At 37.7% G+C, this 13122-nt stretch overlaps 1 protein-coding gene, 1 long non-coding RNA gene and 1 other non-coding gene across 4 annotated transcripts; 1 reads left to right on the top strand and 2 right to left on the bottom strand.

Annotated features, from left to right (window-relative positions):
- The first annotated feature begins 972 nt into the window (after window positions 1-972).
- TRNAV-AAC (transfer RNA valine (anticodon AAC)) lies at window positions 973-1045 on the top strand. The gene has a single exon. It is a non-coding gene; the product is annotated as a tRNA-Val (tRNA).
- A 143-nt stretch (window positions 1046-1188) lies between these two features.
- Window positions 1189-6369, bottom strand: LOC136990742 (ras-like protein family member 12). Of its 2 annotated transcripts, XM_067289171.1 has the most exons (5): window positions 6132-6291; window positions 3712-3768; window positions 3243-3316; window positions 2994-3172; window positions 1189-2138 (listed from the first exon to the last, which is right to left on the bottom strand). In XM_067289171.1, exons 1-5 carry the CDS (start codon window positions 6220-6222, stop codon window positions 1805-1807), a joined length of 735 nt encoding a protein of 244 aa, XP_067145272.1. In that variant the 5' UTR covers window positions 6223-6291; the 3' UTR covers window positions 1189-1804. The 2 variants fall into 2 exon arrangements, with proteins under 2 accessions (XP_067145272.1, XP_067145273.1); XM_067289172.1 differs by lacking the exon at window positions 3712-3768 and having other exon boundaries at window positions 6132-6369.
- Window positions 6370-6801: 432 nt separating this feature from the next.
- On the bottom strand, window positions 6802-8241 carry LOC136990757 (uncharacterized). The gene is made up of 2 exons (XR_010883108.1): window positions 7872-8241; window positions 6802-7157 (listed from the first exon to the last, which is right to left on the bottom strand). It is a non-coding gene; the product is annotated as an uncharacterized lncRNA (long non-coding RNA).
- Window positions 8242-13122: the final 4881 nt, after the last annotated feature.

The raw sequence follows: 13122 nt of genomic DNA on the forward strand, positions 1-13122 counted from the left end.
GTAAAATTGAACCTGAATAAAACTGATGTCCAAGGAGACAAAAGTTTGCAGTTGTGGAGAGTCGAATTCCCTTGTGGTTCAACCACGAAAAACAGAAAAATGTTCTTCTAATGCTCGCAGGGTGGAAAGAATTTTTTTAAATGAATAATCTTCAGGTACAGGAATTTATTTATTTTATGAATCGACGTTCTTTCACCACTAATTAGTGAACAAATGGTCTTTAAATTATCTTCCCACCCCTATAACAATTAGTGAAATAATGTTGATATTGTTTCTTAGAAGGGTCTTCTCTCGCACAAAATGTATCTACGTTCGAAGCATTTTTTTTTTAATTTAAACTTTTCAGAATTGTATATTTAGATTCTGAAAGGAAATTTAATTAATTAGAGTTGTATCCGAATAAAATAAAAGTCACGAAGAATCGATTTATTAGCAACGATTAACGCACTGCGAACTGTCGCGTCGCCTAGAAAATGGCGTGAGTTAACGATGCAGACAATGGAACTAACGGACGCCTTATTACGTACAGAAAAACCAATTTACTGTAGGCAATTTTTGGAGCAGTTTCTATTGATGCACCCACACATTTGAGTGTCGAGCGTGTGAAAATCTCGTGATGATGAGATTTGCCACGCAATATATATTTAGTAATTCATAAACACAGTTATGGGGAAGATCCGTTCACAAGTATTAGTATAATACCTTAAATGCGACATATCGTACTAATTTTCTTTCTATAAATACGTTATAGATCCAGGAAAAATGCCGGTATGCTCGCTATGAATGAAAGTAAGTGTGTAAGAATTAAATGAATCACACGTTGCCTGGCTATCACGTGATTCGGTCTTAATTGAATGCGGATTCGGATTCTTTAGCGAGGTATTTACATTCGAGACAATAAAAAATATTTATAGACGTATAATGTAACAGAAGAAAATATAAATAATTAAATATGGAAGTGTTACAGACCACGTGCTTGTGGTGTAGTGGTTATCACATCCGCCTAACACGCGGAAGGTCCCAGGTTCGAGCCCTGGCAGGCACACTTAATTTTTTTTTCCGTCTTTATTGTCTTCTTTTATCATGTCATTTCCTTTTCTATCACACGTAATTTTATTTAAAGTTATTTAAGTATTAAAAATTTTAATCATTAATGCTAGCGCCATCTGTTGGCGAGGAAGAAAACAATTTCAAAAATCCAAGTGTTTTATTTCGACACGAGAAAACAATATTTATATACATAAAAAAGTTCTGTAATATTTTTTGTTCTCCGCTCGATTTATCAACTTAAAATTGCTGCAACGAATAGCAGAAAAGAAGAAAAAAAACAAAAAAAGTACAATTCTAAGAAACGACGGCGATTGTTCCCTGAGAAATGAGACTAGAGATAAAGTTACACATCGAAAATGTTACGCCCCCGTTTGGTTTTTTTTCGAACGGTCCGAGTTAAATTTTAGCTAATCGACGCGTCACTAACTTCAAAAATCGGTGGTTTGATCGTAAAAAGAAAATAAAGTGCTAATTCTTATAACGACGGAATCCGCGACGATCGGCCTGTTATCGTGACGTCACCGTAAAAAAACACAGGAGGTCACCGCGACAATTGCAATTTTCGAGTGACACTAATAATAAATCGATGGGTAGTGGTGACGTCATAAAAATAATAAATCAATCTGTTTGGGTCAATTGTTACGGATCGAAACGTCACATGTTTTACGACGTCACGCCATCGTCGCTAATTCGTCACGGTGCGAATGGGCTTAAGGCTGCGAGACGGCGGAGCTCGGAGCCCCATTGATAATAATCAAGACTGAAAGATCTTGAAGCCTTTGTTGAATAGTTTCATTTTGGGATTCCTCTCGGCTAGAACCAGACTTCTGTTAGGTTCTTCGTTTTTCCGGGCAGACAGGGACGATTTGACGGGTGATTTTTGCGAACGGGTGTTGAGGAGGCGGGTACCATTGGTGGGTGCGGATTCTCCTATGTACAGAGACTTGTTGGCTTCTCTTCTCAATATCTGACGCACGGTTTCTTGAAAGACAGCTGCCACTTCGTCGTATTCTTCCGCCGCTGTCGATTCTAAAAAGGTTGCTTCGTATTTAGTGGCTACGTTGATTCCTTCCTGTTTACTCACTTGCCTGTCAAAAAAAAAAATAATCGAGTGAACACACAAAGCCACAGAATTGATCATCATGTGGCCGGCCTTAGAAATTCAAAAGGACACGAGTCACTTTCATATTTCTAAACACTAAAAATGTAAAAAACTACTAAAGCATTAGGCCTGGAGGTCTTCTAAATTAAGAAGCCAGTCAAATGGCCTCCTTTCTCTGTTTAATAGGCCTTGCATGCAATTGTAAACGATAGATTTAAATAACATCACGGAATTTGAATTAAGTATCCTCCCCGAACTAAGTACCATCACGAAATTTGAGACCCCCTCGAATGAAGATACAAGCTTAATGGATTGCTCGATCCTTTCTTCGATAGGACCTACATACGATTGCAAACGACAGGTTTTATATTAGCGAGGTTGAAGCCGAAGTTTTAAACGCGAAAAAGTGTATGTCGGACGTTCAGCGCCGCTTTCCTGTAAGCCTAGAAGTTTGACAATGGCGTTTGGAATGTCGAGCGTGATTCCACTGACTTTCCAAACACCATTGTCAAACTTCTAGGCTTACAGGAAAGCGGCGCTGAACGTCCGACATACACTTTTTCGCGTTTAAAACTTCAGCCTCAACCTCGCTATTATCATCACGATACCGAATTGACGTCACGATGGCTATTACACAAGGTATTATAATCCGTAACATTCGTCATGCGATAACGATTGCAATTTAGGACGTTATTTACGAAAACAACTCGTCGATTATTCTTTTGTTATCGGTGCAAATTGCAATAAAGAAATATAACTATCGGCCTCGTATTTTCCAATATTATCGATTAGTGATAGTGTACTCGACGCAAAAGCGTAACAAATAACCAAAAATACTAGCCTGTATCGCTCCAAATCAACTTTGTTCCCTACTAGTATCAAAGGTATTTCTCTAGGACTGGAATTCTGTACTAAGTCCATATAAGAGTTGGCCTGTTCGAAACTCGACCTGTTAGTGATACTATAGACGATTATAAAACCATCTGCCCATTTTAAATAACGATCTGGTGTCTTGTAATCCTGAAAAGTTGTAAACAGGTGTTTAACTTCCAAAAATTATCACACAAAACACTCGAAACCTGCCACTTACCTTATCGCACGTGTCCATAATATTCAAAATTACCTCTTTCTGGTCGACGACATCCACCTTGGAATACGTATTTTCTAAAAATACAATGAGATTATTAACCATTGTCACGTCACTACCGGTGGTAAGTTATCGTTCCGATAAATGACGTATAAGAAATTCCCAACCAATGGCGGGATTCGTAACGCAGTTTAAACCGTTCCATTGTTGTGCCGTTTCTATTTTTAATAACTGTTTTCAACGAAATTTTCTTGTAGGTTTTTAAGAAAGAATCGACTAAAAATACGACTCGTCAACGGAAGTGAAAATACTACTAAAAATAATACAATGTACCGCTTATAGGCATCGTAGAAATCAGCTGTTTTACTACGTGACATCATTTCGTTGCGTCATCAAACGATATATAAAAGAATAATGCGCATAACTTGCCCTAATTGGGATGGAAAGTGTTTAAAAGAAAAAAGGGTCTTACCTAATTCCGGATCGTATTCATTTATAAAACGCTTGGTGATGTACTTCACGGTCAAGGCTGTAAAAAAAATGAAAAAAACACGTGTCAAAACAGGTGTAATGGCGAATTCTAAACACTTACAACACAACTGGTTGCGATATTACCAAACATTTGTATGTCCTCCAAAGAACGGAATGCTAAGAATATTTATATAAATAATTTTTCTCTTTCTATATAGAATAAGCGAGGGAGGCATGTCCTAAATTAGTAATATCTAATTGCTTCTTAGGATAAATAAGGGTGAAATGCCCCGTATTAACAATTAAACGCTTACGACATAACTAGTTGCGATAAAATCAAACATTTGCTTCCACTCGAAAGAATGGAATGTTTAGAAAACTCGAATATTTTTCTGTCTTTCTACGTGCCCTTTAAAAGTATTAATTAAGGTATGTAGGATAAGAGGGTAACGGCCTAAATTAGTAACTAATTGCTGTCTAGAATAAATAATAATATCTCGTGCGTTGTTATACGTTAAGCGGGGCAAAGGTTTCTTACTTAATACTTTAGTAATTATTAATGCGAGGCATCTATCCCTCAATTAAACTGTACTCAAAATATCCGCACATTTTTAAGTTTTATTGCCAATTTATCCAGAAAATAATCGAAACCGAACTCAAAACCACCATTTTGTTTGGCCACGTTTCTCGTCCGAACCCATAAATGCATCGATTTTATGTCCACAGCGTAATTTTTACCCTAGCGAACTTCGAGCGAACTTACCATCGACTTTTTCCACCTCGAAGCGCCATATTCTCCCTGGTGGTTGCGTTCTTTTAATTAGCAGCTAGTAAACGGATTCAAAGAGCATCTTGCGGATGAAATATAACTAAAATTAAATTAGTGTTTCCCGCCTCCTTAAGTACTTTTGCCAGACGTCGCCATTCGACACTTAAGCTAAGTGGTGCTCTAAAACGGATTTTTTTCGAAGACCTAACAGGAAATTAACTCTCGACGATGATAAGTATCGGTTGTTACACGCCATTAAACTCGAGTAAACACACTAAGTAAACAAATGCTTAAAGAAAAAAATGCATATTCAAACAGATGCTCTTATCATAAATCATAATTATTACTTTAGTAATTATAACGCCCCTATAGGAGATGCTATCTACCAAATAATAAACTTCGAATGATATTACGGAGGATGTCAATGTCGATGAACTATTTACTTTCGTTTAAAAAGAAATGAGTTACGATAACGATCGTGACGCGTAACGCTTTGCAATAAAAATAACATTAAATATTTAAAAATTTTTAATAATGATTAATCAATAGATGGCGACACGCTTAAAATACCGAATACGTTTAATTTTTAATCAAATTTATTAGCCTAATTTCAGCCTAAATTATTACGTAATCCGGTAAAAATTATTCGTATTTTTTATGTCGGCGTCTGTTTAATTTATTATTAATTTTAAAAATGTTATTAATAAAAAATTAACCAATATTTTTTTTAAATTAAAAGTGTTGTTTAGTTGATTTTTTTTAAAAATTTTCATAGAGATGTAATTTAAATTTCGTCACGAACAAGCGATTAGATCCTAGTTATACTTTACTCGAAGGTAATTTTTTTCATAAAAATACGAAGGCCTCGAGTTACTTTCGAGATTTAGGAATTTAGAAAAGAAAAATCTTAATTCATTTATACTTTATGATAATTTTCGTGTAATTAAAGATGTCGGCATTTGTTAAAGTATTGCAAGAGATACGACGCAGATGTTCCATTTAAAGCAAAGATAATGTAAATGTTTTAATTCTCGAAAGTACTCATCGATGAGGCGATATTCAATTATAAAATACTTTTAGAATTATTTTCTACGTTTTATTGCACTTTTTTACAAGTAAATATTTTAATTTTATTGTTAGATATTGAAAAAAGTATCTATGTTTATCGACTTTAAAACTTGATGAGAGTTTATAACGCGTGGCAAATTACGTCAGAGTCGTCGGATGCACAACTGGCGAACAGACGTTTTGTAAGAGGATGTTATTTTGGTTCTCTGACATTGGCATCGCTACCTGTGCGACTGAAAAGATTCCCAGATGTGGAAGACACTACACAAAACGGAACAATAACTAAACACCCGCTAGTTCCTTTGTGTAATTATCGATACGGCCTTTAAGTAGTTGATTTTATGTAACGCATGTTTTATTAAATATTTAATCATTTATTAAAAACCAGGCGCTTTTTAAGTCGTTTCGCCACACGAAATATTGAAGAAAGATTGCTTTGCACCTCCGCCGCTTGGAAATTTTGAAAGAGATGACCTTAAGCTTAGCTCTTCCACGTAATAACGGCGACTTTTTGAGTTTCGGACCGACTTACGTTACGACAAAAGTTGTATTAGTTTAAATATAAAGTTAAAAGCAAAACTTACCCGATTTTCCCACTCCCAAAGAGCCTAGTATAGCCAAATTGATCTCAGGCAAGGAAACGCTGGGACCTGTTGGCGTTCTTCGGCCGCTCATTTTGGAACGCGCATCACGTGACGATGGCAACCCCCCGCAGAAGTCCTCTTATTTATATAAGTTGGGAGGATCTACGTCACGGCTATTTCTAGCCGGAGATGACGTCGGTTAGACTTCTGCGCCTCGTTGCGGTTCCGAAACAAACGTCATCGAAAACGACCCCCTCGTCCTTCGTCGTTCTTTGTGGTTTGGCTGAACTTTAGGTTTTTGACATGCGATTTTATACTAGGGCGGCGATATTTTGGGAAGAGAAAATTTTGTTCGAATTTAATATTTATTTTTACGAAATGGTGGATATAAATTAAACTTCCATTTTTAACTGTGATTGCATTAAAATTTAAAAAAAAATAAAATAAATTTCCATTCTAATTTCCTTAATCGCAATAATAGGCAAGATAATGGCCATTTTTAAATCTCATATTTCATTTATTGGACGATTTAAAATTAAAATATTCAAAATAACCAATTAAGTATCAGTTATCATTCGAAATGTAAATTTCACTTTAGTCTCATTGGTCACTTTAAACCTCGAACGAAGGAATTAGCCAATGAGGCGAAAAAGTTCCGATAGACACGTAATTATTAATAATAAAGGTTTATTATCCGAATATAATTACAGAACACGTGCAGGTGGTAGCGTAGGAATCATTCAGGCTTCACGAAGCGTATCGTTTCTCTTCGTGGAAACGGTGACAGGCTGGAAGCTGACAATAGATCGACTTCACCCGGCACGCGGCCTCCCTAATATCACGGGATAGCTCCATCGGTACGCATTGTTTCGAATTCACGTAACTTCATTGTGCGATTCACCGGGGGCGAATTCGATAAAGACTCAGAATAGGCCGGGACGAGTGCAATATGACCTTATACGAACATTATTGCCACTCATCCTGACCTACCCGGAAATCAAATATGCGTGGTGATCCACACCGCACCTAAAATAGAAAAATTATGAAGAAATTAATTTCCTATACACGAGGAGTAACCTCTCATCGGCACTCGAATTAGAGGTTACTCCTGGTGGAATCTACGAATGGTTCTACGTTGTATCTACTCCATAATAGAGCCAATCTCCGGGTAAAAGATTGTTTCGTGGCCCAGAAAAACTAAATTTCGCGTAAAATATTCAGAAATTTGGTGCCTCTCGAAGGTAAATCCACAATTCTTATCTGGTTACATCGCTATTTTTGCTTAATTGATAAGCGGGGAGATCAGAAATAGAAAATCTTGCGGGCGCCATTTTTGATTCTATCGGAATAACTTTACTGTTCTAACATTTCTTCCAACAAATTTTCTACAGTTTATTGTTTGATCTCGTGACTAGATTACGTTTCTTCATTTATAATACGTCATAACTAGTTTGAATAGACTGCATAAGCGACACTTACATCGTGATACTGCGTTACTATAAATGGTGTCTTACCTGAAGAGTTGGGACGTCACCGTCATTCTTCTGTTTAAAACGTTGTCGAATCGCTCGTAGGATTGTTTAAAAATACATAAATTTAATATTTTTCTCCTTTGTTTAAGAGTTTTCGTGCCACGATTAACAGATACTCAGCGCGTGGTGCTTGTAGAACAATACTAAAATTCAAAAAATCTAGTGTTTGTACCCTTAAGAAACAATGAAGAAAAGGAGAGTTTCATACCTAAAAGGTGACCACATTCCCGTTTTGGTAGAGATGGAGGTAGACAATAAAGCACGAGCAATGCCGAGGGGATATTCCCGCCGAACGAGGTGAGACGTCGTCTTACCTGAGTCCAGGTGAGCCGAGGGGTGCGACCGTCAGCCAGCGAATCCGGGAGCCGAGTGACGAGGTCGGGAATAGGAAGCTAACCGGCCCGGGGGCACCGGAACTGGTTCGTGGACCAAATCCCCATCCGGACGCCGACAGATGGGAAGATTCTTTCCGAGGGGGAAGCGGGAAAGGGAAGAGCAACCATCTGCTCTTACGCACTTGTATAATAGGGTTCTCGGCCGGAGGCCCCGCACACTTAGCGTGTGAATCGAAGAAAAAAGCTCGTCTCACCTGCAAACGTTCCCTTTTCTTCCCCCTTCCGGACTAAACATTTTTGTGAGGCCTTATTGGGTTTGTGTCAAGACGTTCGGCTCCGCGCCGAATCGGTAAGAAAAAACGCTCGAAAATCGGGCGGAATCGATATCCGAGGCAAAATTCGGCGGTGGCGATGTAACTTCGACGCTTTACGCAACCGTTATAACGGGTAGAGATACCTAACCCGCTCGATTTTACGAAAATCCCTTCTTCCATCGCTCGGACAACTAAACTCCTCCAACAAGAAAGTTCGAGTTTAAATAGCGAAGGTGGTCGAACCCACGCCCGATTTTTACAAGAAAACGCTTCAAAAATCGGGATAATTTTTTTTTTCTGGGGGCCGAACGACGGAACAAAGAACCGTCCCCGGGGCAGGAAGTAAAAGCGATACTAACAAACGGTTAGAAAAGCCACTGCCAGGTGTTCTGCGCCGTCCGTGCGCCCCCTTTCGCTTCCCCTCGGGACCATCTGTCCCGACGCGTCCCACCTGGTCTCACAGAATTAATCTCGTCCGACGTAGATCATTATCCCGTTGCTTCGGCCCGTTCCCATAATAGAATCAAAGAAGACCATCGTCGACAGGTTAAATATTTACACGACGTCATCATGGAGGAGACATTTTCTTAATTAAACTCCTCCCCCGCGCTCTATAAACAACTGATTTTCCTACATTCGACCCACCGGCGAATAATTTAAAATTAAAACCTAACCTCGCGTGTTCTCCACACAATTACTCTAGTGTTGTGTAGTGTGTTCCCGCTTCAATTCTCCGCTTTACCATACTTATTAAGATAACTTTCAAGTGTTAAATCATTTGTTTTCACGTTAGGAAATGCTCTTTCCGGCCTTTCTAGTTTGTAACCTTGGAACAATACGGCCGATACCGCCGGCTCTTATCCCCAGGCTAGTGTAAAGTCGGGATGAAGTAAACATCGCATCTCACGCGAGATTCTACGCGCGTAATGCAGGAAATGGCGCGTACGCTCGACTTTCCACTGGAGTAAATAAGCTACTTAGTTGGTTTGTTAGTCCACGTACGATTTGCCCAATTCTGTGTCCTTCCGTGACGAACTTTCTGCCATTTTTATGGGGATTACCGTGACTTTACGAGCACTTTCTTAAAGACTCGTATTTAAAAAAAGTCCTTTTCGTGGCATTCGGCGATTTTCGAACTAATCTTGCGATTGGTAATTGCGAGGATACGCGGAAATTCCTACACTCCAGCTTAATGTACTGTATAATTACGGGATTGTTATCTGATTTGGCGGCTTTGTTATCGCATTACCCGCCATTTTATTTTAAAAGTGGCGAGTAATGTGAGAACAAAGATGGTCGATAGATGGGTTTTTAACTTTATCACGGCCAGATACAAATCACCTCGTAAGAATTTATAAAACTACGCGTTAAAATGCTTGATTTACGCTTCGAAAATACATAAGAACACCCTATTTTTAATAAAAATCCCCCTTTTGTATCCTGCCGTTCGACTTCTCCTGTTAAACTGCGAAGGTAATTACTTTGTTTAGGTTATCTTTCCTCGCCTTAATTGCCCCTCCTTTCTAATTATGATCATTAGTTAACGTATTCTTTCTAGCAAAAGCCCATCTACCATTTAAAATACAGCTTTCACCCTCTACTTTTTGGTATTTTGGCATTTATAATTAACCTAAATTTACGGCACGTGAAAAACCCAGTAACGCAACGTTACGGCTAAATCGTAACGCGAATTGTAACGGTATTTCCCGGCTCAATTTTATATCGTTACGCGTAGAAGTAGAGGTATTATCGACGTACAAAACTGGACAATTTCGTGTGACGAAATATTTTAGCGGTAAAATAAATGCAAAGTAAATTTCTATCTGGTTCCATTTTTCTTGCCGGTGGAAGTTCGACGACTTCCAGACTGCAGCGGGCTTTTATAAAAGGGCAGCTTTTCTCCCTCACCTGCCTTTTATTCTCTTTTCTCTACTCGTGTATACAAATTGGAACATTCGGCTATTATCCGCAGGAAGAGACCTTGTTTTGTGCGTGTTTGAAGCTCGAATTTTCGGGTTTTTAAAAATTGTTATTGCTTTTTCCTGTTTCTCGCTGCGATATTTTAAATTAATGAAAACTTTCGTACCTTTTCCAACTTCTGAACACTTTGAATCCTCTTCAAACCCTCTAAAAATGCTTAAATCTCTTGATAATCGTCTTCTGAGTAGTCAAATTGTCTTTAAAACCTTCTAAAAATGCCCAATTCCACTTTAAAATCCTTTAAAAATGAACCGATCTCTTCGAAAATCTTTAAAGAATCTATCATTTAAACGTTTTCAAGATTTCAAATCGTATAAATTGCGTGCACTTATACGGATCATCGCGCAACTTTTATAAAAAGAAAAATGTGACGTTTAATACGTTACGATCTTATCGAACGTAACGTATTAAAAATTAAAATAAGAGAGAGTGCATTATTTCATTATTAAGTTACGATGCAAAAAGAAAAAGAAAAGCTATTAGTCTGTGGAAGCTACAAAACCTTTCGTCGTGACCTCTGCCCTTTCAAATGACGACTCTAAAGACACGTAACTATTCGAAAACTCATAGTATGACCTTCGTTATATCTATAACCGCCCCACTCTTTATGTTATATACGAGACGTGAAATACGGTAACATTTTACACCGTAACAACTTCCGTTTCCGGTTTTGTATGGTTCTAAAAATACGAAATATATTATTATTTTTTTATCTTTTGAATTATCTAATAGCCGAATGGTTCCTATTATGGATTGTAGAAAAAATCCACGATGTGAATTGTTTAGTGTATGCGTAGAATTTAAAATGTGAACAGTTCACGTCCCTAACCCCGAAGGAATTTTTCGTATTTCTGATCCCGTAGTAACTGTGTCATATTCTTGATCCTGAGGAGTTGTCCATATTCTTGGGCGCGAAGAATTGTTTAAAAACCCTGATCCTAAAGGAGCTGTGTCTATTCCTAATCCCGAAGAGCTGTCCACATTACAAATGCTAAAGGAACAATATATATTGTGAGCACGATTGCTAAATGAATCGTTCATCAAGGATCCTAGTTCATAATACGAACTACTTTTTCAAAATAGGTGTCGAATAGTTCAGCGGCGTAGCAAACATAATTGGTGCCCGACACTTTATTGGCATCCTCTCCCCCTCCAGAAACACATATAGTTTGTCTCGGAGACCATTTGGGCGCCCCTCTGCGAGTGGCGCCCTGTGCATGATACACCCCCTTGCACCCCCTCGCTACGCCACTGGAATAGTTCATATTCTGAATAAGAAATAGGACACCGAATCGAGGAGTTCATACATAACACAAACACTACGAATAAACTTCAGTTCTTTGTAGATATTAATAATATAGTTAAATGAAAGAATATATTGAGTGGGGTTTCTATAAGTTAAGTAAAAAGCAAAGAATTCTCACGGTTCTTTAACTTCCTCCAGCGTATTAAAACGCCATTGGAGACGATTCGTATGCGGTATTCGTCAATACTCGATTGTCTTCCTCTTATCTGTACAACAACGTTGTATTCTTTTAAATGACACAAAATAACACCGTGTCGAGAGAATCTGATACATTTCACTCCGAAAGACAACTCTATTGTTCAATACCGTGTTTGCAGTGTTATCGTGATACGCGAGTAGACCTACACAGCATCGCTTTGTGTCGCATACACCAGTGTTGTTTCTACGGCAAATTGTTATGAATTTATGTAAATTTTTTTTAGTATAATATATTATTCCACTCGTTGGATCGGTGGTAACAAAATGACGTCACAAATGTTCGTATTGTTCGATCAAAACTTTCGTTTCTGACACTGCGTTCGACCCCAACGACCTTGATCTATATTCGAGAATGTAGCGACTCTTAAATTATTTATTGGCTTTTAAATAAAACTGAAATGAGTAATGTAATATTTTGGGTGGTCCAAAAATCTCCACTCCCTTCGAATGACGCAAAATGGTAAAAAAAAAAACTTTAGCGCAAGGCGCGCGGTGGCGTCGTCTGCGACGCCAGCGCGCGCCGAAGACCTCGATACAAACATTAAAATATTTTTATTACTTCTAAACTGATGTATTTGGAATCGAATTAATTCAAAATATTATTATTATTATAATTATTTGGAAAATTACACACTTAGTTACTTTTTTTATAAAAACGTCTTTTAATCAAGCGCAGCGTGAGACTGTCGCGCAACGCGTTACCCGGCGAACCAGCGCGGCGTCGTCTTTAACGCCGAGACGAAAGACGAACGCTCAAAATCATTTTTTACCAAATGTTTAGCCAGTTATCCGCAGTTGTTTACTCGCTTAATCCGCGTGTTTTACATTTAAATTAAAATACAAAGGGACGAAGATGAAAAGAAATTCTACTTTTCTCTCGACCGAAAATCGTGGAAGAACTATTAGCGGCCGTGATTAGGGCTCTAGCCGGGATAGTTGGATAGCGACATCTAGTGAAAAAGATTGAAACGTAATTAATTATAATTATTTTTAAAATTATATATATATATTTTTTGCTATTATTTTTTTAATCAGATTTGTTAAAAATATTTTTCGAACAATTCAATAATTTTTAAATTTAATTATAAATTATTAAATTCTATATTTTTAAATATTTATTTTACTACCTGGACATCGACCGAATAGTCTTTATTTTACTTTACATTACTTTATTCTTCGTGGTAGAATATGTAAAAAAACTTTGGATTATTATTAAAGATAGACAAATAGATAAAATTTCATTATTCTAATGATTTAATGAAAAAACGCGTCAGCTTATTGTCTTGAAGGATCCAGGCAGGGCACAACTGGATCCTTGGTCATATA

Source organism: Centruroides vittatus, unplaced genomic scaffold (genome assembly GCF_030686945.1).
Source record: "Centruroides vittatus isolate TY-2023 unplaced genomic scaffold, ASM3068694v2 contig_134, whole genome shotgun sequence".
Classification (NCBI taxonomy): Eukaryota; Metazoa; Arthropoda; class Arachnida; order Scorpiones; family Buthidae; genus Centruroides; species Centruroides vittatus.

Excerpts from the sequence above, each read along its gene's own strand:
- LOC136990742 (XM_067289171.1), bottom strand. The coding sequence starts at position 6,222 with ATGAGCGGCCGAAGAACGCCAACAGGTCCCAGCGTTTCCTTGCCTGAG. Across the intron at positions 3,769-6,131 it reads TTTGGGAGTGGGAAAATCGG|CCTTGACCGTGAAGTACATC; the intron begins GTAAGTTTTGCT and ends TTTTTTTTACAG. Across the intron at positions 3,317-3,711 it reads TGAATACGATCCGGAATTAG|AAAATACGTATTCCAAGGTG; the intron begins GTAAGACCCTTT and ends TTGTATTTTTAG.